Source organism: Neoarius graeffei, chromosome 15 (genome assembly GCF_027579695.1).
Source record: "Neoarius graeffei isolate fNeoGra1 chromosome 15, fNeoGra1.pri, whole genome shotgun sequence".
NCBI lineage: Eukaryota > Metazoa > Chordata > Actinopteri > Siluriformes > Ariidae > Neoarius > Neoarius graeffei.
Window position 1 is genome coordinate 60,195,279 of NC_083583.1, and position 21,795 is coordinate 60,217,073.

General features: G+C 39.5%; 1 protein-coding gene and 1 long non-coding RNA gene across 2 annotated transcripts in view; one reads left to right on the forward strand and one right to left on the reverse strand.

Moving 5' to 3' along the window:
- LOC132899681 (uncharacterized) overlaps positions 1–21,795 on the forward strand; it is a 181,775-nt gene that overhangs the window by 96,682 nt on the left and 63,298 nt on the right. The gene's annotated exons all lie outside the window — the stretch shown is intronic.
- Positions 1–21,795, reverse strand: part of thsd7bb (thrombospondin, type I, domain containing 7Bb) — a 279,114-nt gene that overhangs the window by 18,142 nt on the left and 239,177 nt on the right. Inside the window, exons 21-22 of the mRNA XM_060941740.1 lie at positions 15,676–15,821; positions 9,189–9,363 (exon numbers count right to left, since the gene is read on the reverse strand). Of these exons, the coding sequence (XP_060797723.1) occupies positions 9,189–9,363; positions 15,676–15,821 (321 nt within the window). The remainder of the gene's footprint in view (positions 1–9,188; positions 9,364–15,675; positions 15,822–21,795) is intronic.

A 21,795-nucleotide genomic window follows, 5' to 3' on the forward strand; every position in this document is an offset into this window, starting at 1 on the left:
CGTGGACACGGGGAGAACATGCAAACTCCGCACAGAAAGGCCCTCACCGGCCACGGGGCTCGAACCCAGAACCTTCTTGCTGTGAGGCGACAGCGCTAACCACTACACCACCGTGCCGCCAATGACAAATGTTTCAAGTAAAAATACTTTTATTATAAAAGTTATATACTTAAGTCATTATGTGCATTGCTTGTCAAATCTTCACATTCAAGACAAGCAAGACCGAATTTTGTTCTGTAAGACGTTTTGTTTTTTCCACAGGAGAATGTTGTAGCGACTTCCGAGTCTGGGAACATAGCCTTAAAGAGTTCGCTTATGCCCTCATTCGAGCTGTACGAGTGGTGTTCCGTAATTGTTTTTAAAATCCAGAGCACCTCTGCCCGAAGTGTCGGGGTTCCACCGACACCCATCGTGCCACTGCTCGGCCCTTGTGTTGTTGCTAGCCTTGCCGATGATGCCTGGCTTGGCTGATGCTGCTGACGTTCGACAGTGGTGCTAGTGCCAACTCCAGGTGCATTCGGAGATTGAACCGTGCAGAACTGAGCGATGGGCTGGTGGCGGTGGCGGGCAGATGCAATGTGCTTTGAGCTCTTCATGTGAGACTCTAAAGCGAAATGACCTATAGTGGACAACTTGAAGGCCTTTCAACAAACACAGCATCTTGCTTCAACGTCGCTTCCAGGAACCTCCCTCACCCAATCACGATATCTTTCATCTGAAAGCCACTGCTGATTAAAACGACACTTCCCCATGCTGCGATTCGCGGAGTCTCCTCTCCACCACGGACTCCAACAATTGCGCTGGCGCAAAAATGTATCAATATTGTTTCTTTCTTTGCGCATACTCCAAGAAATTCACTGATGTTACGCAAAACCCACGTTTTCACATTGTAGAACAGTATGAGTAAATTTAAGACCTTTGTTTAAAAAATTAAGACTTGGACAAAGCAATTTAAGACTTTTTAAGGCCTTAATTTTGGAATATTAAATTTAAGACTTTTTTAAGACTTTTAAGACCCCGCGGCTACCATGTTTAAATACTTGATAACAAAGTGATATATCTGATTTGATGCACTCTGCCATTTTGTTTTTCTGTACTCACTGTATATGAGCTGATATCCTAGTAGTAGGGTAGCCAATCAGAACGCGCGATTGTTCATATCCTGTGAATGTGGAGAGAATAATCCCTGATATTTCACTCCAATGACGTCACTCCCAGTGTTTTCCCGCTGACTAGACGCGCATTGTCAAAATGGCGAACTGGATCAAAATTAAAATTCTTTTGATTAACTTGCGTTTTTTTTTTTTTGTGTGTGGATATGTCCATATAATATAAAGAACATTACATGGTGGTGCAAAGATATGAAGTTTGTCTTCTTGTGTTGAAAATATGTTCACTCGTTCACTTCACTCACTCATGAATATGTTCACCACTCAAAGATAAACTTCATATATTTACACAACCATGTAATTTCCTCTATGCATTTAATAATTGAGACTTCTGCAAGTTGCTCTGGATAAAGAAATCTCCCAAATGCCATAAATATAAACCTAAATGTAAAAGTAAATATTGTTTTGACACCTGGGTATAAATAGAAGTGTGTACTATGTTTTATCAGCCTGGTCCCTCAGTTCCAAGCTTCACCATGAAAAAGGAACAAGTTAAGAAGACACAATCCCACCAGGTAACACAGGCTACAAGTGTAAAATGTAACTTTAATGGCTAATCAGACTCAAAAAATATGTACAGTTTTCTATTAATTAGTAGAATACATGTTTATTAATATCTAATAACAACAATGACCTATGTGGCTTGTTTGTCAATTGGTGAATATTTAGAGAGACACAACATTATTATTATTATTATTATTATTATTATTATTATTAACCCCGCCGACAGTAGTCGGAGGGGTTATTATTTTCACCTGCGTCAGTCTGTGTGTGTGTATCTGTCTGTCTGTCTGTCTGTCTTTGTGTCTGCAAGATATCTCAAGAACCAATGGATCGATTTGGACCAAATTTTGTACATGTGTTGCCAATCACCCAGGAAGGAAACCATTAAATTTTGGAGGTCAAAGGTCAAGGTCATGGCAGAACTTCGAAATTTTCGCCCAATGTATTTTAATAGGGAAAAGGCGGGGTTTGCACTCGTTAGAGTGTCCCTGTCTAGTTATTATTATTATCTAAACAATCTCAGTGAAAGTATTTTGTTTTATTTTTCCAATATCTTGGTTACATAACTCACATAATACTGATTTTGATCACAAAAAAGCAGCAGTCTGGGAGTTTGAGGGCTATCCTATAGACCCCTTCGCAGTAAACGTCATTCATACGTAAGCGGAAATTGCGCGCGCAGCCTGGACCCAAAAAAGACTCAGAAATGCCTAGTTGTTGTGTTGTCGGGTGTCAGAATCGTAGCAGTGATGGGGTTAAAATGTTCAGAATTCCAGCAGGATCTCACCCATTCCAAAAAAATCGCCGACGTCTATGGCTACAAGCCATCAAACGTGTAGACTGGGATGAAAGCACCATCAAAAATGCGGGGGTTTGCAGCGCCCACTTCATCACAGGTAAGATCAGGCTATTTATTAAATCTTTCTTTTTTATTCTTTCTAGTCTTCGTTTATTGATGTAGCAAAATACTTTGGTAACGTTTGTCTGAGTCGCTGGGTGATAGTTACACAATGTAATGAATATTGTTAGCATGTTAACTTAGCTTTGCATGCAATTTTGTTTGTAGGAGAGGTCTCGCTTGACTCAAGCAGTCCAGATTTTGTGCCATCATTATTTGTGTATGCCGAAAATCACAATTTTAAAGCAAGGATGGAAAGGTAAAATTGTGTGCCCTCACTCTAAATGCCAACTCACGTTGACTGCTCTAACCTAGCTCCCGCCCCGTTCAGTTTCATTTCTGCTCTCTGCCTCTCGCTTTTTACGCAGCTCTGATTTCTCTTAGCTGCACTCTTTACACTATCATTCCTTTCATGCCATCACCTCCTGCAAATTGCTGTTTAGTGTTGGTATTTGCTGTTGTAGCTAAAGCCACATTGCCATCACATCACTGGCATAATTTGATTAAAACAAAATGAATATGAATGTCCCATTGTTAATCAAGTTGTACATGCCCGCACATAACATAATCATATGCGTCTAAAGACTTGTAGGCACAAAGTTTTTCGTGGGTGTACACTGAAGTCTTGTCAATAAGGTACGAGTATATATCTGGCCATTATATACCAGGGAACTTACTAACATCGTCCATCCACTCTTTAATTAAATGCGGATCCGGTAGGCGATGTCCACTTGTTAGAGTTAACTTATTTATGTAGCATTCTCGATCTTGTAACGACAATTATTTGGCATAATCTGACAGCTCATAATGCCGGTCTATGGGCAGCGCCATTGTTTCTGGGTCCAGGCTGCGCACGCATCCTGGCAACGGCCGGTTTGTTTACAAACATGCGAAGGGGTCTATAGACCGGCATTATGAGCTGTCAGATTATGCCAAACAATTGTCGTTACAAAATCAAGAATGCTACAAAAATAAGTTAACTCTAACAAGTGGACATCGCCTACCGGATCCGCATTTAATTAAAGAGTGGACGGACGATGTTAGTAAGTTCCCTGGTATACAATGGCCAGATATATACTCGTACCTTATTGACAAGACTTCAGTGTACACCCACGAAAAACTTCGTGCCTACAAGTCTTTAGACGCATATGATTATGTTATGTGCGGGCATGTACAACTTGATTAACAATGGGACATTCATATTCATTTTGTTTTAATCAAATTATGCCAGTGATGTGATGGCAATGTGGCTTTAGCTACAACAGCAAATGCCAACACTAAACAGCAATTTGCAGGAGGTAATGGCATGAAAGGAATGATAGTGTAAAGAGTGCAGCTAAGAGAAATCAGAGCTGCGTAAAAAGCGAGAGGCAGAGAGCAGAAATGAAACTGAACGGGGCGGGAGCTAGGTTAGAGCAGTCAACGTGAGTTGGCATTTAGAGTGAGGGCACACAATTTTACCTTTCCATCCTTGCTTTAAAATTGTGATTTTCGGCATACACAAATAATGATGGCACAAAATCTGGACTGCTTGCGTCAAGCGAGACCTCTCCTACAAACAAAACTGCATGCAAAGCTAAGCTAACATGCTAACAATATTCATTACATTGTGTAACTATGACCCAGCTAATCAGACAAACTTTACCAAAGTATTTTGCTACATCAATAAACGAAGACTAGAAAGAATAAAAAAGAAAGATTTAATAAATAGCCTGATCTTACCTGTGATGACGTGGGCGCTGCAAACCCGCACATTTTTGATGGTGCTTTCATCCCAGTCTACACGTTTGATGGCTTGTAGCCATAGACGTCGGCGATTTTTTTGGAATGGGTGAGATCCTGCTGGAATTCTGAACATTTTAACCCCATCACTGCTACGATTCTGACACCCGACAACACAACAACTAGGCATCGCTGAGTCTTTTTTGGGTCCAGGCTGCGCACGCAATTTCCGCTTACGTATGAATGACGTTTACTGCGAAGGGGTCTATGGGCAGCGCCATTGTTTCTGGGTCGCAACGGTCGGTTTGTTTACAAACATGCGAAGGGGTCTATTGTTAACTAGCTTGCTAGCAAACTTTGCTAATGGCAAACTTAGAGTTTAACTTGACTCCTGGTTTACACAATATAAAAAGCCAGTTTTAATGAGTTTGTGAGTAATTTGTTTTAAATATAATATGTAGCCGAACATTACCTACTGCTAGAGAGGTAACATTAGCGAAACGATCTAGCTGTGTTGAGGTAGCTTGCTATTGTAGCTAATGAGGCTAAATGGTATCCAGTTATTTAGCACAAAAGTCTTTTAGCACAAGTTCTAAAGTCTCTTAGCACAACTCGATGTTCTTTAGCACAACTCTGAATTATGGTCACAATAATAAAAAAAAAAACCCACTCCTCTTGATATAGGAAGGGGTTTATTATGATTGCTTAGGGACTGGAAGCCGGAATTTCTGCTGCTGTCCATGTTAAGGATCAGCTGCTGATCCCTGAAACGTGGACTGAAAATCCGATTCTTTGGTGTCTTTGGATATTTGTAGTTAAACCATAACAAACCTTGAATTGTGGGTACTTTCATAGATAACTTCAGTCACTTCTGATCATCTCACATATTCAAGTGACTATCAATAATTACGCGTTTGCCGAATTAATTAACCAGGGGATTACGTCTCTTGCCCTGCAGCTTGACAACGTGTTTTGCCGACTAAGAAGTAACCAACAGTTGCGATATGTAAAGAAACGAAAGAAACTTCCACTAAAGTATCCTAGAACGAATGGCAATTAAATAAAAGTGCAATATAAACATTCAGGAATGACAAAACAATCAAAATTAATATATCAATTGTTTATAATACGGCAATGGTGAAGCAAGAAGATGAAGAAGAGTTGACGCTAAGATGTAAGGGTTGTTTGATCATCAAGACAAGTCTCGAAGCTGTGGCGAGTTTACAGGGAAATTCACTTTGTTGCAGCGTGTTTATATTTGATTTCAATATTTCTTTTTTGTTCAATGCTATCAACCTCTAAAAACCGTTAAATTATCAAATCGATAAACCACAAACACTAATTTGTAGATTGTGTGAAAAAACCACAGCATACAGATTACAGACAATTTGTACAAGTCGATCAGATCAAGAACAGCTTGCACCTTATTTGAATAATAATAATAATAATAATAATAATAATAATAATAATAATAAAGTCTATTGTGTTTTTGCGTTGTTCTTTAAACCTGTTGTTGAAATAACAATGGGATAGATGGTAAAAATTTTCACTTTTCTAATTTTCAAATCTCTAATTTTCTTTTAATTGAGTACTCCGTGAACAGAAATGGATGTATATACTATGATATCCACCGTAGTGTGGAAATTAAGTATTCTTCATCAAGATTAAGTGTTCTTGGATCTTGTGCTAAAGAACTTGTGTTGTGCGAAGAGACTTCAGAACTTGTGCTAAAAGTCTTTTGTGTTAAATAACCATGAGCCTAAATAATGACATGTACATGCTGTTACAAAATGTAGGCACTTCTGCTTTTTCGGTGTCTAATGATCATGCACATTGCAATATTTTGTGGTTTTATAGGTGCTAATAATTAAGATAATGATACAATTTTAAAGTATTAGCTTTGGCATCAGGTTCAAATAACTGAGTGTTTCTGTGAATGCTGAGAAATTTGGGGTGGGCAATTTGTCAAAAATGAAGTATGTGGGGTTTTGGTATAAATCCCGCCAAGTGATAGTATCACATCCCAAGTGAAAGGTCCACAGCAGAACCGCGCTCAAATGCTTTAATAGTTTTCGGTATACAGCACTAATCACATCCATCGTTTTGTGAGATGTCAACTATGTGACAGATAGACCAGCTATTATCTATTCCTATAATACAATCCTGGTGGCTGTAATTCTTAACTATTTTGTATAAATGACAGAAAATGCTAACTTGTAACTTGTTTATCTTAATTTAGGACTAAATGCAGTCAAAATATTTAAGCTAATACAACCCTGATTCCAAAAAAGTTGGGACAAAGTACAAATTGTAAATAAAAACGGAATGCAATAATTTACAAATCTCAAAAACTGATATTGTATTCACAATAGAACATAGACAACATATCAAATGTCGAAAGTGAGACATTTTGAAATTTCATGCCAAATATTGGCTCATTTGAAATTTCATGACAGCAACACATCTCAAAAAAGTTGGGACAGGGGCAATAAGAGGCTGGAAAAGTTAAAGGTACAAAAGAGGAACAGCTGGAGGACCAAATTGCAACTCATTAGGTCAATTGGCAATAGGTCATTAACATGACTGGGTATAAAAAGAGCATCTTGGAGTGGCAGCGGCTCTCAGAAGTAAAGATGGGAAGAGGATCACCAATCCCCCTAATTCTGCGCCGACAAATAGTGGAGCAATATCAGAAAGGAGTTCGACAGTGTAAAATTGCAAAGAGTTTGAACATATCATCATCTACAGTGCATAATATCATCAAAAGATTCAGAGAATCTGGAAGAATCTCTGTGCGTAAGGGTCAAGGCCAGAAAACCATACTGGGTGCCCGTGATCTTCGGGCCCTTAGACGGCACTACATCACATACAGGCATGCTTCTGTATTGGAAATCACAAAATGGGCTCAGGAATATTTCCAGAGAACATTATCTGTGAACACAATTCACCGTGCCATCCGCCGTTGCCAGCTAAAACTCTATAGTTCAAAGAAGAAGCCGTATCTAAACATGATCCAGAAGCGCAGACGTCTTCTCTGGGCCAAGGCTCATTTAAAATGGACTGTGGCAAAGTGGAAAACTGTTCTGTGGTCAGACGAATCAAAATTTGAAGTTCTTTATGGAAATCAGGGACGCCGTGTCATTCGGACTAAAGAGGAGAAGGACGACTCAAGTTGTTATCAGCGCTCAGTTCAGAAGCCTGCATCTCTGATGGTATGGGGTTGCATTAGTGCGTGTGGCATGGGCAGCTTACACATCTGGAAAGACACCATCAATGCTGAAAGGTATATCCAGGTTCTAGAGCAACATATGCTCCCAGCTAGCCGACGTCTCTTTCAGGGAAGACCTTGCATTTTCCAACATGACAATGCCAAACCACATACTGCATCAATTACAGCATCATGGCTGCGTAGAAGAAGGGTCCGGGTACTGAACTGGCCAGCCTGCAGTCCAGATCTTTCACCCATAGAAAACATTTGGCGCATCATAAAACGGAAGATACGACAAAAAAGACCTAAGACAGTTGAGCAACTAGAATCCTACATTAGACAAGAATGGGTTAACATTCCTATCCCTAAACTTGAGCAACTTGTCTCCTCAGTCCCCAGACGTTTACAGACTGTTGTAAAGAGAAAAGGGGATGTCTCACAGTGGTAAACATGGCCTTGTCCCAACTTTTTTGAGATGTGTTCTTGTCATGAAATTTAAAATCACCTAATTTTTCTCTTTAAATGATACATTTTCTCAGTTTAAACATTTGATATGTCATCTGTGTTCTATTCTGAATAAAATATGGAATTTTGAAACTTCCACATCATTGCATTCCGTTTTTATTTACAATTTGTACTTTGTCCCAACTTTTTTGGAATCGGGGTTGTAATAACTAAGCTAGGCCTGCTACTTTTTGTGCACCCCCTCCTTTAAGGTCAAAATCAAATGGCTTGTTGTCTAGAATTTGGCTTCATCAATAAACATTGTTGGTGGAATTGTAGCCTGCATTGCAGTATCCAGTAGCATTTGCAATGCTTAATTAGACGTCACATAATTGATGTCATATAGTTGACAAATTTTGGACTTTTTGGCGTGCCATGTCCATTGGTATCGACCTATTATCGCCCAGGGTCATGTGCGTGAAGGGACTGGGCTGTCGCTTTGTTTCATCGTACTGACTACTTACCACAGTTAATCACGCAGATGTAATCACCGTCACAGAGTTGACACGTAAACAAGATCTGCTTCAATTTTTACACCCTCCACTCCACGCAAGAAAGATAAAGTACCAAAAGTAGTACACATGATCATGTGTACGAGATGTTATGTTGCCCTGCCAGATAACATGAGGCAGGCAAACCTTGTATCTGAGAAACCGTTGTAACGCTGGGGCTGAATTCAGCACCATCACAGAATTGACCGCAAGTTCATAGGACACCTACTTTAGCTGAGCCGCAGTCGAAATGATTAAAAGCTGCATCAAGTTTAGTTGTATTTTCTTTAAACACACTCTTATCCATGACATGCACAGAGGGTAAGCCTGTCTGCTGGCTTTCAGTGGAAAAATAACACTGTTAGTTCAAACCAAGGTTGCAGGTAGGACAAGCCAAGTTGGCCATTTTCACACTTATTTCAATTTTTTCCAACAACTAAAAAATGTCCAAGAGGCCTGCTGAATTTTTTCACAGTAGGCCCCAGGAAGTTCTTGCTGTATGTACAGGTTGTAGATCTCTCCACATTACACAGGCCTAGAGATGGCTCTGGGACACACATTTCTCAGTATTCACGGAAACACTGGAAATTAGGAGAGCTTATTCTTTGAGGCACTAGCAACTATACCTCATATCAAAACCTATCAGCCTTTTTCTTTTCCAGGATAATGTGTAAGTAGTGTGTGTTTTTGACCTGGGCAGGGAATGGAACAGGGCTGATGGAGCTCTGTCCCTGTGGGCGTGCTTAGTCCATTCTCCACACAGTGCTCCTCCTGCACTGCCTTGGGATGAGGAGGCCCGGAGAGGGACCCCCAGTGCACCACACACGACACGTTCCTCTCCCTCACCCCGTCACCACACTGCGCACCCTAAACATCATAACATTATTATGGTAAAGGTTACATGATATATTTCAAATGGTTATCTGGACAGTATATTGATGGAGCATTGTACACAAGGGTTTATTAAGGGTTCTTTGGATAATTAAGGGTCCTTTTGTATTATCGTCCAATTATGTGCCTTAAATCTTTTTCTTTTTACATATCAAAGTCTAGTACCCTTCTTTCTGAGAGTGTATTTGGAACACTTTCTTTTAAATTTAAATCCTCTGTTGTTACAGTGGTACTTGAAAGTTTGTGAACCCTTTAGAATTTTCTATATTTCTGCATAAATATGACCTAAAACATCATCAGATTTTCAAACAAGTCCTAAAAGTAGATAAAGAGAACCCAGTTAAACAAATGAGACAAAAATATTATACTTGGTCATTTATTTATTGAGGAAAATGATCCAATATTACATATCTGTGAGTGGCAAAAGTATGTGAACCTTTGCTTTCAGTATCTGGTGTGACCCCCTTGTGCAGCAAGGGGGTCACACCTTGTTAAGATGAATGTAGACAGCCGAGTCCTGGCCTGATGAGCTGGCTCTCCTGTGGCTCTCCTCAGGCCAGGACTCGGCTGTCTACATTCATCTTAACAATGAAGGACACTCATTTCGGGATTGTGACGTACGCATTTTAGCCAGAGAGGATCGTTGGTATGAGCGAGGAGTCAAAGAAGCCATTTTTGTCAACCTGGAATGGCCATCACTGAACAGAGGTGGGGGTCTAAGACATCATTTGTCAACCATCTACAAGGTGGTCTTGGACACTCTTCCCAGACGGCTGGGTGTACGCCAGGACCCAGCTGTTTTCGGGGACTCACAGGAGGACAGAGAGAGTCAGATTGCCATTGATCACCCTAACGGGCAGTCCTTTGATCACCCTAATGACTCGCCATTCACACCCAACCTCCAGTGACCCACACCAACATGATGCCTCAATGACACCTTAGATGGGCTGGTCATCAGAATTCTGATTCTGATTCTGAGCCAGGAGAGGATAAATATCTGATACTCCCTATTAGTCAGACAGAACTGAGGAAGCCTTTTGGACGAGAGGTGAAACGTTTTCAAGAATCTTCAAGCAAGTCCAGTTGCCCATTTCTACCACCCACAGTTTACTATGACCTGGATGATTGAGAATCTTCACAGACATCCCTGTTCTTTAAATAAAACAGGGTGCCCACTCACACCTGACTGTCATCCCATTGATTGAAAACACCTGACTCTAATTTCACCTTCAAATTAACTGCTAATCCTAGAGGTTCACATACTTTTGCCACTCACAGATATGTAATATTGGATCATTTTCCTCAATAAATAAATGACCAAGTATAATATTTTTGTCTCATTTGTTTAACTGGGTTCTCTTTATCTACTTTTAGGACTTGTTTGAAAATCTGATGATGTTTTAGGTCATATTTATGCAGAAATATAGAAAATTCTAAAGGGTTCACAAACTTTCAAGCACCACTGTAAGATAGAGTCCACTGTGTGCCACATTATTTAATCACTGACACCCCAGTTCACATCCATAGACATAATAGTATTTACTGACACATTCTACTTTCTTTTACATTTGCTGTTTTCTCATTTTGGACTTTTATTACTGCAGTGAGGTCGCATGAAGTTTGAGCTGGAAAAATTTATAAGGTACTTCACTATTGCACTTAAGGATGTAATCAGTACTTTTTAAAGAAACTAACTTCTTTGAAACAAAACAATTCCATCCTGAATCTTGTACCCCAAAACACATGCAGACAAAAAACTGTCTTTTAAAAAATCTGTCCCAACTTTTAACAACTTTATTTTATTTTTAAATACTTATGTAGGCAGTGTTCAGAAACTTTTGCCCCACTACAATTCTATATACTGTATGTGTTGGTCTCCAATGAGTTTATCTAACCACCTAGAGTATTTTGTTATTGAATTCCTAAATTGTTCAAATTTAAACTTTGTGGAAAATTTATGAGAAAGCACTGTTTCACTTATTTAACTTTGTCATTTCAACAATTACAATGACATTCACATGGAATTACATTTTCTAACGTGAGAAAATACGACATCTATAATGTAGACTACTAACACTACTTCTCATACTTCAAATATTAGAAATAAATCTTCATTTAAGCACTTTTTAGTAAACAGAATTATATTAAATCGGGCTTAGAATAGTCAAGTGTAAATCTAACACTACTGTATTCAACCCCAATTCCAAAAAAGTTGCGATGCTGTGTAAAACATAAATAAAAACAGAATGCAATGATTTGCAAATCCCTTTTGACCTATATTCAATTGAATACAATATAAAAACAAGATATTTAATGTTCAAACTAATAAACTTTAATGTCTTTTGTAAATATAGATTCATTCTGAACTTGATGCCTGGAACACGTTCCAAAAATGTTGGGACAGGGACATGTTTACCACTGTTGTACATCACCTTTTCCTTTACCAACACTCAGTAAATGTTTGGGAACTGAGGACGCTAATTGTAGAAGTTTTGTACATGAAATTCTTTCCTGTTCTTGCTTGATATTCAACTAAAGTTGCTCAAAAGTTTGGGGTCTCTGTTGTATTTTGTGCTTCATAATGCACCACACATTTTTAATGGGTGAGAGGTCTGGACAGCAGGCAGGCCAGTTTAGCACCTGCACTCATTTACTATGAAACCACGCTGTTGTAACACATATATAGAATATCATCTGGATGGCAGAATATGTTGCTCCAAAACCTGTATGTACCTTTCAGCATTAATGGTGTCTTCACAGATGTACAACTTATGCGTGCCATGGGCATAACCACATCCCCATACCATGATAGATGCTGGCTTTTGAACTTTGCACTGGTAACAATCTGGACGGTCTTTTCCTCTTTAGCCCAAAGGACACAACATCCATGATTTTTGATAACAATTTGAAATGCGGACCCATCAGACCACGGCACACTTTTCCACATGGACCACATGATCCATCTTAGATGAGTTCAGGCCCAGAGAATTCGGTAATATTTCTGGATGTTGTAGATATGTGGTTTTCACTTTGAATGGTAGGTGCAGTGATGAACTGTATTTACTGACAATGGCTTTCTGAAGTGTTCCTGAGCCCACATAATAATATCATTCACATAATCATGTCAGTTTTTAATGCAGTGTTGCCTGAGGGATCGACAGTCATGGATATTCAGTGTTGGTTTTCAGCCTTGTTCCTTATGTGCAGAGATTTCTCTGGATTCTCTGAATCTTTTGATGATATTATAGATTGTTGATTGGTGAAATCCATAAATCCCTTATAACTGTATATTGAGAAATATTGTTCTTAAACTGTTGGACTATTTGTCCTGGCAGTTTTTTTGCAAAGTAGTGAACCTTGCCCCATCCTTGCCTGTGAACGACAGAGCCTTTCCAATTATCAATTAACCTGTTTACTTGTAGAATGTTCCAAAAAGGTCTTTTCTGAGCATTCCACAACTTCCCCAGACTTTTGTTGCCCCATCCCAATATTTTTGTAACGTGATGCAGGCATCAAATTCACAATGAGGCTATATTTACAAAAAACAATAAAGTTTATCAGTTTGAACATTAAATACAGTATCTTGTCTTTGTCTTGTATTCAACTGACTATAGGTCAAAAAGGATTTGCAAATCATTGCAATCTGCTTTCATTTACATTTTACACAGCGTCCTGACTTTTTTGGAATTGGGGTTATACATTCACTGACTTCTTTATTAGAAACACCTACATGCCTTCTTAGCCAATCAAATATCAGCAAACTGCATCACTGCAATCATGTAGCAGCAGCACAATGCATAGAATCATGCAGATACAGGTCAAGAGCTTCAGTTAATGTTCACTTCAAACATCAGAAAACAGAGATGGGGTGGGTTAGGGTTCGGATGACTTCAATGATTTTGACCATGGCATGTTTGTTGGTGCCTGATGGACTGGTTTGAGTATTTCAGAACATGCTGCTCTCCAGAGGATTTCACACCCAACAGTCTCTTGAGTTTACACAGAATGGTGTGGAAAAAAAAAATCCAGTGAGTGTTGGTTCTGCAGCATCATTTTTATCCCCCACTGGCTGAAAGGCCCGAAGGGGGATTATGTCATGGCGATGTCCATTCGTCCATCCGGGAAAGGGTGCTCACCTTTTGAAATCAACTCCTCTTACAATTTTTGGAGGAATTTCATGAAACTTGACAAGATTCTTTGTTATATGTCAGTAATAAGCATATTGCAATTTTGTTCAATTCAGTCGCATTTTACCAGAGTTATGGCCCTTGATTAACAAACTTGTACTTTGACAATTTCATGAGGGTGTATTAAGCACTTATAGCATACAGTGGTGCTTGAAAGTTTGTGAACCCTTTAGAATTTTCGATATTTCTGCATAAATATGAGCTAAAACATCATCTGATTTTCACACAAGTCCTAAAAGTAGATAAAGAGAACCCAGTTAAACAAATGATACAAAAATATTATACTTGGTCATTTATTTATTGAGGAAAATGATCCAATATTACATATCTGTGAGTGGCAAAAGTATGTGAACCTTTGCTTTCAGTATCTGGTGTGACCCCCTTGTGCAGCAATAACTGCAATTAAACGTTTCCGGTAACTGTTGATCAGTCCTGCACACCAGCTTGGAGGAATTTTAGCCCATTCCTCCGTACAGAACAGCTTCAACTCTGGGATGTTGGTGGGTTTCTTCACATGAACTGCTCGCTTCAGGTCCTTCCATAACATTTCGATTGGATTAAGGTCAGGACTTTGACTTGGCCATTCCAAAACATGAACTTTATTCTTCTTTAACCATTCTTTGGTAGAACAACTTGTGTGTTTAGGGTCGTTGTCTTGCTGCATGACCAAATGTCTCTTGAGATTCAGTTCATGGACAGATGTCCTGACATTTTCCTTTAGAATTCGCTGGTATAATTCAGAATCCATTGTTCCATCAATGATGGCAAGCCGTCCTGGCCCAGATGCAGCCAAACAGGCTCAAACCATGATACTACCACCACCATGTTTCACAGATGGGATAAGGTTCTTATTCTGGAATACAGTGTTTTCCTTTCTCCAAACATAACACTTCTCATTTAAACCAAAAAGTTCTATTTTGGTCTCATCCATCCACAAAACATTTTTCCAATAGCCTTCTGGCTTGTCCATGTGATCTTTAGCAAACTGCAGACGAGCAGCAATGTTCTTTTTGGAGAGCAGTGGCTTTCTCCTTGCAACCCTGCCATGCACACCATTGTTGTTCAGTGTTCTCCTGATGGTGGACTCATAAATATTAACATTAGCCAATGTGAGAGAGGCCTTCAGTTGCTTAGAAGTTACCCTGGGGTCCTTTGTCACCTCGCCGACTATTACACGCCTTGCTCTTGGAGTGATCTTTGTTGGTCGACCACTCCTGGGGAGGGTAACAATGGTCTTGAATTTCCTCCATTTATACACAATCTGTCTGACTGTGGATTGGTGGAGTCCAAACTCTTTAGAGATGGTTTTGTAACCTTTTCCAGCCTGATGAGCATCAACAATGCTTTTTCTGAGGTCCTCAGAAACCTCCTTTGTTCGTGCCATGATACACTTCCACAAACATGCATTGTGAAGATCAGACTTTGATCGATCCCTGTTCTTTAAATAAAACAGGGCGCCCACTCACACCTGATTGTCATACCAATTGATTAATTTCACCTTCAAATTAACTGCTAATCCGAGAGGTTCACATACTTTTGCCACTCACAGATATGTAATATTGGGTCATTTTCCTCAATAAATAAATGACCAAGTATAATATTTTTGTCTCATTTGTTTAACTGGGTTCTCTTTATCTACTTTTAGGACTTGTGTGAAAATCTGATGATGTTTTAGCTCATATTTATGCAGAAATATTGAAAATTCTAAAGGGTTCACAAACTTTCAAGCACCACTGTAGATCTAGTTGCCAGTGGGGGATATTGTGCTCTCAGAGCACTCTTGTTTCATCTTTTTTGAATCACATTTTTCCCCATGTTTGATGTGAATATTAATCGAAGCTCTTGACCTTTATCTGCATGATTTTATGCATTGTGCTGCTGTTACATATTTAGCTGATGGGATGATTGCTTGACTAGTGAGGCATTTAGGAGTTCCTATTAAAGTGGCCAGTGAATGTAGTTTTCTGATCAGTGCAATGGAATGGGTATACCATAAGTATTAACATTTGTGACAACGGTAGCATGTTTACAACATGGTGCAAACTCCTGTGAGAGTGTGTGTGTGTGTGTGCAAAGTGTACAGTATAAATTGCACTGATACCTCCACGCTGCAGGAGTTCCAGTCTCCCAGTATCCAGCTGTAGCAGGGCCTAATAGGACATGGTTTTGTTTGAGAGAGCTGAGAGGGACAGGGCCTACCGCCTTCTCCCGCTTGATGTAGAACTAATCTTGAACGTGTCATCTGACCTGAATAACCACACACACACACGCAAACCAAACAACATTATATTCCCAGGATCAGCAGCATTATTTATGTAGCTAGTTGTAATAACCACCTGGAGCAGAGTTTCGTCCTTTAGGTGAATGAAGGCCCATGTGCAGATATATGGGCTGATTAAGAGTTTTTAATTAACTCATAATGAGTTGATCCTTTAGAAGATTACGAGTCTATGTGACATCAAAGGTAATACTGTTTTTCTTTTAGCCTCTTAAGTACATACAACTCAGCCAGATTCTAAAAAATGCACAAAAATAAATGAATTGATTTTAACATCATATAACAATTATTTTCGCACAAGCGCCTTTTCAACTGATGTCAGAAGGAAGGCTCATGTGTGGCCCTTTACATAATAAACTCTGAATGCAAAGTGTTGACTAAAACATTGTGCATGTTCAATTATAAACCCATCCATCCATTATCCGTAGCCACTTATCCTGTGCAGGGTCGCAGGCAAGCTGGAGCCTATACCAGCTGACTATGGGCGAGAGGCGGGGTACACCCTGGACAAGTCGCTAGATCATCGCAGAGCTGACACAAAGAGATAAACAACCATTCACACTCACACCTACAGTCAATTTAGAGTCACCAGTTAACCTAACCTGCATGTCTTTGGACTGTAGGGGAAACCGGAGCACCCGGAGGAAACCCATGCAGACATGGAGAGAACATGAAAACTTCACACAGAAGGCCCCGGTCGGCCACTGGGCTCGAACCCAGAACCTTCTTGCTGTGAGGCGACAGTGCTAACCACTACACCACTGTGCTGCCTCAATTATAAGCCATGTATAATAAATCTCATCTCATCTCATTATCTCTAGCCACTTTATCCTTCTACAGGAGCCTATCCCAGCTGACTATGGGTGAGAGGCGGGGTACACCCTGGACAAGTCGCCAGGTCATCACAGGGCTGACACACAGACACAGACAACCATTCACACTCACATTCACACCTACGCTCAATTTAGAGTCACCAGTTAACCTAACCTGCATGTCTTTGGACTGTGGGGGAAACCGGAGCACCCGGAGGAAACCCACGCGGACACGGGGAGAACATGCAAACTCCACACAGAAAGGCCCTTGTTGGCCACGGGGCTCAAACCCGGACCTTCTTGCTGTGAGGTGACAGAGCTAACCACTACACCACTGTGCTGCCCATGTATAATAAATGCACAGTATATTCTTAAATTATAATTTTTTTACTGTGTATCTGTGTATTTTAAACACTACAATCAATACTTAACTCATGCATCAGTTTTTAAGCACAATACACTTTTTTCTTTTAAAAATTACTTTTCAATAAGCAAAATAAGACTAAGTATTTATATTGTGCATATATTCCTATTTGTATTTCTATGCTATGTTTGACTAGGTATCCTCCCAGAACAAACATCACACAATTATTATTAGAATAAATAAAGGTTAGACTTTACTTGTACCCTGTGTCATAACCTTGGAATAAGTCATGAGTTACTATAACGTGCATCCATTACTGGTAATTCTCATGATAATGCTTGATGCCATGACAGATTATGTGTTAGACTGGTAATTTATAATGTGTTCTGTAGTTAGCATGTATTTTATGAGTGATGTCCACAGAAAATGCTCATTTCTGATTGGCTGGGCTGTGTCCATTAATATCTTATTTTTTTAAGGAATTCCTTGAACATGTATTTGGTCAAAAATTATTAGCATTTCTAAATCAGGGCTAAATCCTGACAGATTTTCATGAACATTAGTAAAAAAGGATTACAAGCATTTCTGCAGTAAACAAGGATGTAATATAATGTACAACCCCGATTCCAAAAAAGTTGGGACAAAGTACAAATTGTAAATAAAAACGGAATGCAATAATTTACAAATCTCAAAAACTGATATTGTATTCACAATAGAACATAGACAACATATCAAATGTCGAAAGTGAGACATTTTGAAATTTCATGCCAAATATTGGTTCATTTGAAATTTCATGATAGCAACGCATCGCAAAAAAGTTGGGACAGGGGCAATAAGAGGCTGGAAAAGTTAAAAGGTACAAAAAAGGAACAGCTGGAGGACCAAATTGCAACTCATTAGGTCAATTGGCAATATTTTATACCCATGACTGGGTATAAAAAGAGCATCTTGGAGTGGCAGCGGCTCTCAGAAGTAAAGATGGGAAGAGGATCACCAATCCCCCTAATTCTGCGCCGACAAATAGTGGAGCAATATCAGAAAGGAGTTCAACAGTGTAAAATTGCAAACAGTTTGAACATATCATCATCTACAGTGCATAATATCATCAAAAGATTCAGAGAATCTGGAAGAATCTCTGTGCGTAAGGGTCAAGGCCGGAAAACCATACTGGGTGCCCGTGATCTTCGGGCCCTTAGACGGCACTGCATCACATACAGGCATGCTTCTGTATTGGAAATCACAAAATGGGCTCAGGAATATTTCCAGAGAACATTATCTGTGAACACAATTCACCGTGCCATCCGCCGTTGCCAGCTAAAACTCTATAGTTCAAAGAAGAAGCCGTATCTAAACATGATCCAGAAGCGCAGACGTCTTCTCTGGGCCAAGGCTCATTTAAAATGGACTATGGCAAAGTGGAAAACTGTTCTGTGGTCAGACGAATCAAAATTTGAAGTTCTTTATGGAAATCAGGGACGCCGTGTCATTTGGACTAAATAGGAGAAGGACGACCCAAGTTGTTATCAGCGCTCAGTTCAGAAGCCTGCATCTCTGATGGTATGGGGTTGCATTAGTGCGTGTGGCATGGGCAGCTTACACATCTGGAAAGACACCATCAATGCTGAAAGGTATATCCAGGTTCTAGAGCAACATATGCTCCCATCCAGACGACGTCTCTTTCAGGGAAGACCTTGCATTTTCCAACATGACAATGCCAAACCACATACTGCATCAATTACAGCATCATGGCTGCGTAGAAGAAGGGTCCGGGTACTGAACTGGCCAGCCTGCAGTCCAGATCTTTCACCCATGGAAAACATTTGGCGCATCATAAAACGGAAGATATGACAAAAAAGACCTTAGACAGTTGAGCAACTAGAATCCTACATTAGACAAGAATGGGTTAACATTCCTCTCCCTAAACTTGAGCAACTTGTCTCCTCAGTCCCCAGACGTTTACAGACTGTTGTAAAGAGAAAAGGGGATGTCTCACAGTGGGAAACATGGCCTTGTCCCAACTTTTTTGAGCTGTGTTGTTGTCATGAAATTTAACATCACCTAATTTTTCTCTTTAAATGATACATTTTCTCAGTTTAAACATTTGATATGTCATCTATGGTCTATTCTGAATAAAATATGGAATTTTGTAACTTCCACATCATTGCATTCTGTTTTTATTTACAATTTGTACTTTGTCCCAACTTTTTTGGAATCGGGGTTGTAATAGAAATACTTTTGGTAATCATAACAACTGTACTGTATAATAGTGTTGTAGTCAAGACCATCTAAACCGAGACCAAGTCATAACCAAGACCAGAGTGTATCGAGACCAAGACTGAGGCAAGACCAAGACTTTGAGGGGTTCAGATCAAGTCAAGACCAAGGCAGGGCGAGACCGAGTCAAGACCAGGACCAGACCAGTGTGTGTGAAGGGGTAGGGGAAGGGTGACGGCTGTTACTAATAATGAAAATTTCGAATTAGCAGTGAGACAGCGAGTCATGTTATTGGTTGTGTTTGAAGCAGGAAGTTTTACATCCAATCACAGTAACAATGTTAACAAATAAATCACACAATGCACAGGCAATTTAGTGAAATTGCTGCAGTTGTGGTCTTGACCGATCTTGAAATAAAATCCAGACTCCTCTATGTTCGAGATCGAGTAAAAATACAATTGATTCCAAGACAAGACTGAGACCTTCAAAAAGTGGTCTTGAGACTGGTCTCATGTACTCCAACACTACCTACTGATATGGCACTGGATGTAGAAGCCAGGTAAATAAAATGACACCCAGTTGCTATTTTCCCCTCCATCTAATCAGGGTCAGGAACACAGGAGAAGCTGGAACCAATCCCAGCTGACTTTGGCAGAGAGGCAGGGTTCACCCTGGACAGGTCACCAATCTATCACAGAGCTACATAGAGATGAACAACCATTCACACCTATGGACAATTTAGAGTAGCCAATTGACCTAAGTCTTTGGACTGTGGGAGGAAACCCACACAGGCATGTAGAGAACATGCAGACTCCACACAGAAAGACCCCAGTCGTCCATGAGGTCTGAACCCAGAATCTTCTTGCTGTGAGGCGACAGTGTTAACCACTACACTACCGTGCTACTATTTCAATGATGAGTAAGTGTAACACAGTAGAAAGCCTTCGTTAATTTAGATGATGGTAAGCTACACCAATCAAAAGCGTCAGAGAACAGTGGGCTGCTTCACTGCCATCTGTTATTTTCTATTTTTCACCATTAAATATTCATTTATTTATACTACAGCAGTTCAGTTCTCAACTCTGACTGATCAGAAAGTGGTGATCAGTTTTTTACAAGAGCAGCTCTGACAATATTGGATAAACAGATACGTGTGTAATTGTTGATGTGGTGCTTTTCTGTGAGAAGATGTTTATTTAACAGTTTTGGAAGGAGTTTTATTAACTTGGAGAGAAAAACATTGGCTAGTAGGACTGGGTTCGATTTGATTCGAATCTGATTCATAAGCTAATGATTTGATTCAATCCAATGTGATTCTATTCCGATACGATATCAATTTAGTAGGAATGAGATCTGAAATACGATATAGCAAAAGTTAACTGAGAGAGCAACATCTAATGGGGGGTGGGACTAGTAATTGCCTTTAACCCTCTGGGGTCAATTTCAACAAATCTAAGCCATATTTTCAAAGTCATATGACTTTTTTGTATTCAGCACAAGTTCAGCTACAATAATATCTATGTCGTATGTATGTCACGATTGTACTTAAAAAAAAAAACAGGTAAATGAAGATGTTGTAAAAAGCAGTTTTAGAACAGTGTTGGAATGTGTGAAAAAAAACCCATGACCTTACCCATTCTGTCACACCATTTTGGTCACTTGAGGTGATTCTGTTCAGTTGAGGTGTTCTGTTCAGATCAAGCACAAAAACTTAAATCTGCTCCACTGATTTGGACAATTAACTGGCCATCAAAAAAAATGTGTCCTATTGTTTTGGGATAAAGGGTTGGGAGTGGGAGGGGTATTCAATGAGAAGAGTAAAAATTTCCATTCCATTCAATGAAAAGAGTGAAAACCACTCCCACTGCCAACTCTTAATCCCATCAGGTCAAGTCCCAATGGGTAAGGTCATGTTTTTTCACACATTCCAAAACCGTTCTAAAACTGCTTTTTACAACATCTTCATTTATCTGGTATTTGACTTTATTTTGGTATTTGACTCTATTCAGTGTGTCTTGAAATTAACTCTTGTACTATTTTACTCACTTTAGAGCCACAACCAACTCTGGTGCACAATTTCTCTGTAATTTTGCTCTCACTCCAACTCCAAATTTTACTCTCTAAATTCAAAATCGAGCAAAATTAACTATTTTTGAGGAAAATACTTTTAACTCTGGAAAAATTGCTTAGTCATTTTTCCTGTGTATGCACTACAATTCATGCATATCAATTTATCTGCTCATAATAAATAGGAGAAATATTTACACTTACTCGAGTTGATCTTTGCCTGGATCGAGTCAAAGTTAAAAAAAAACAAAAACAAAAAAACAGGCACCACTCATCATCAGTGTCACAGTTCTAAAGATTGAATTGAACTGCTGTCCTGAATCATGAAATGAATCATGAATTGATTCGCTGTCCTGAAATTGAATTGCTGTCCTGAATCATGAATTGATTCACTGTCCTGAAATTGAATCGCTGTCCTGAATCATCCGAAGTGCATAAAATCCGCATGCCATCTCGCAACAAGTTTTACCTCCAAATATCCTAAAC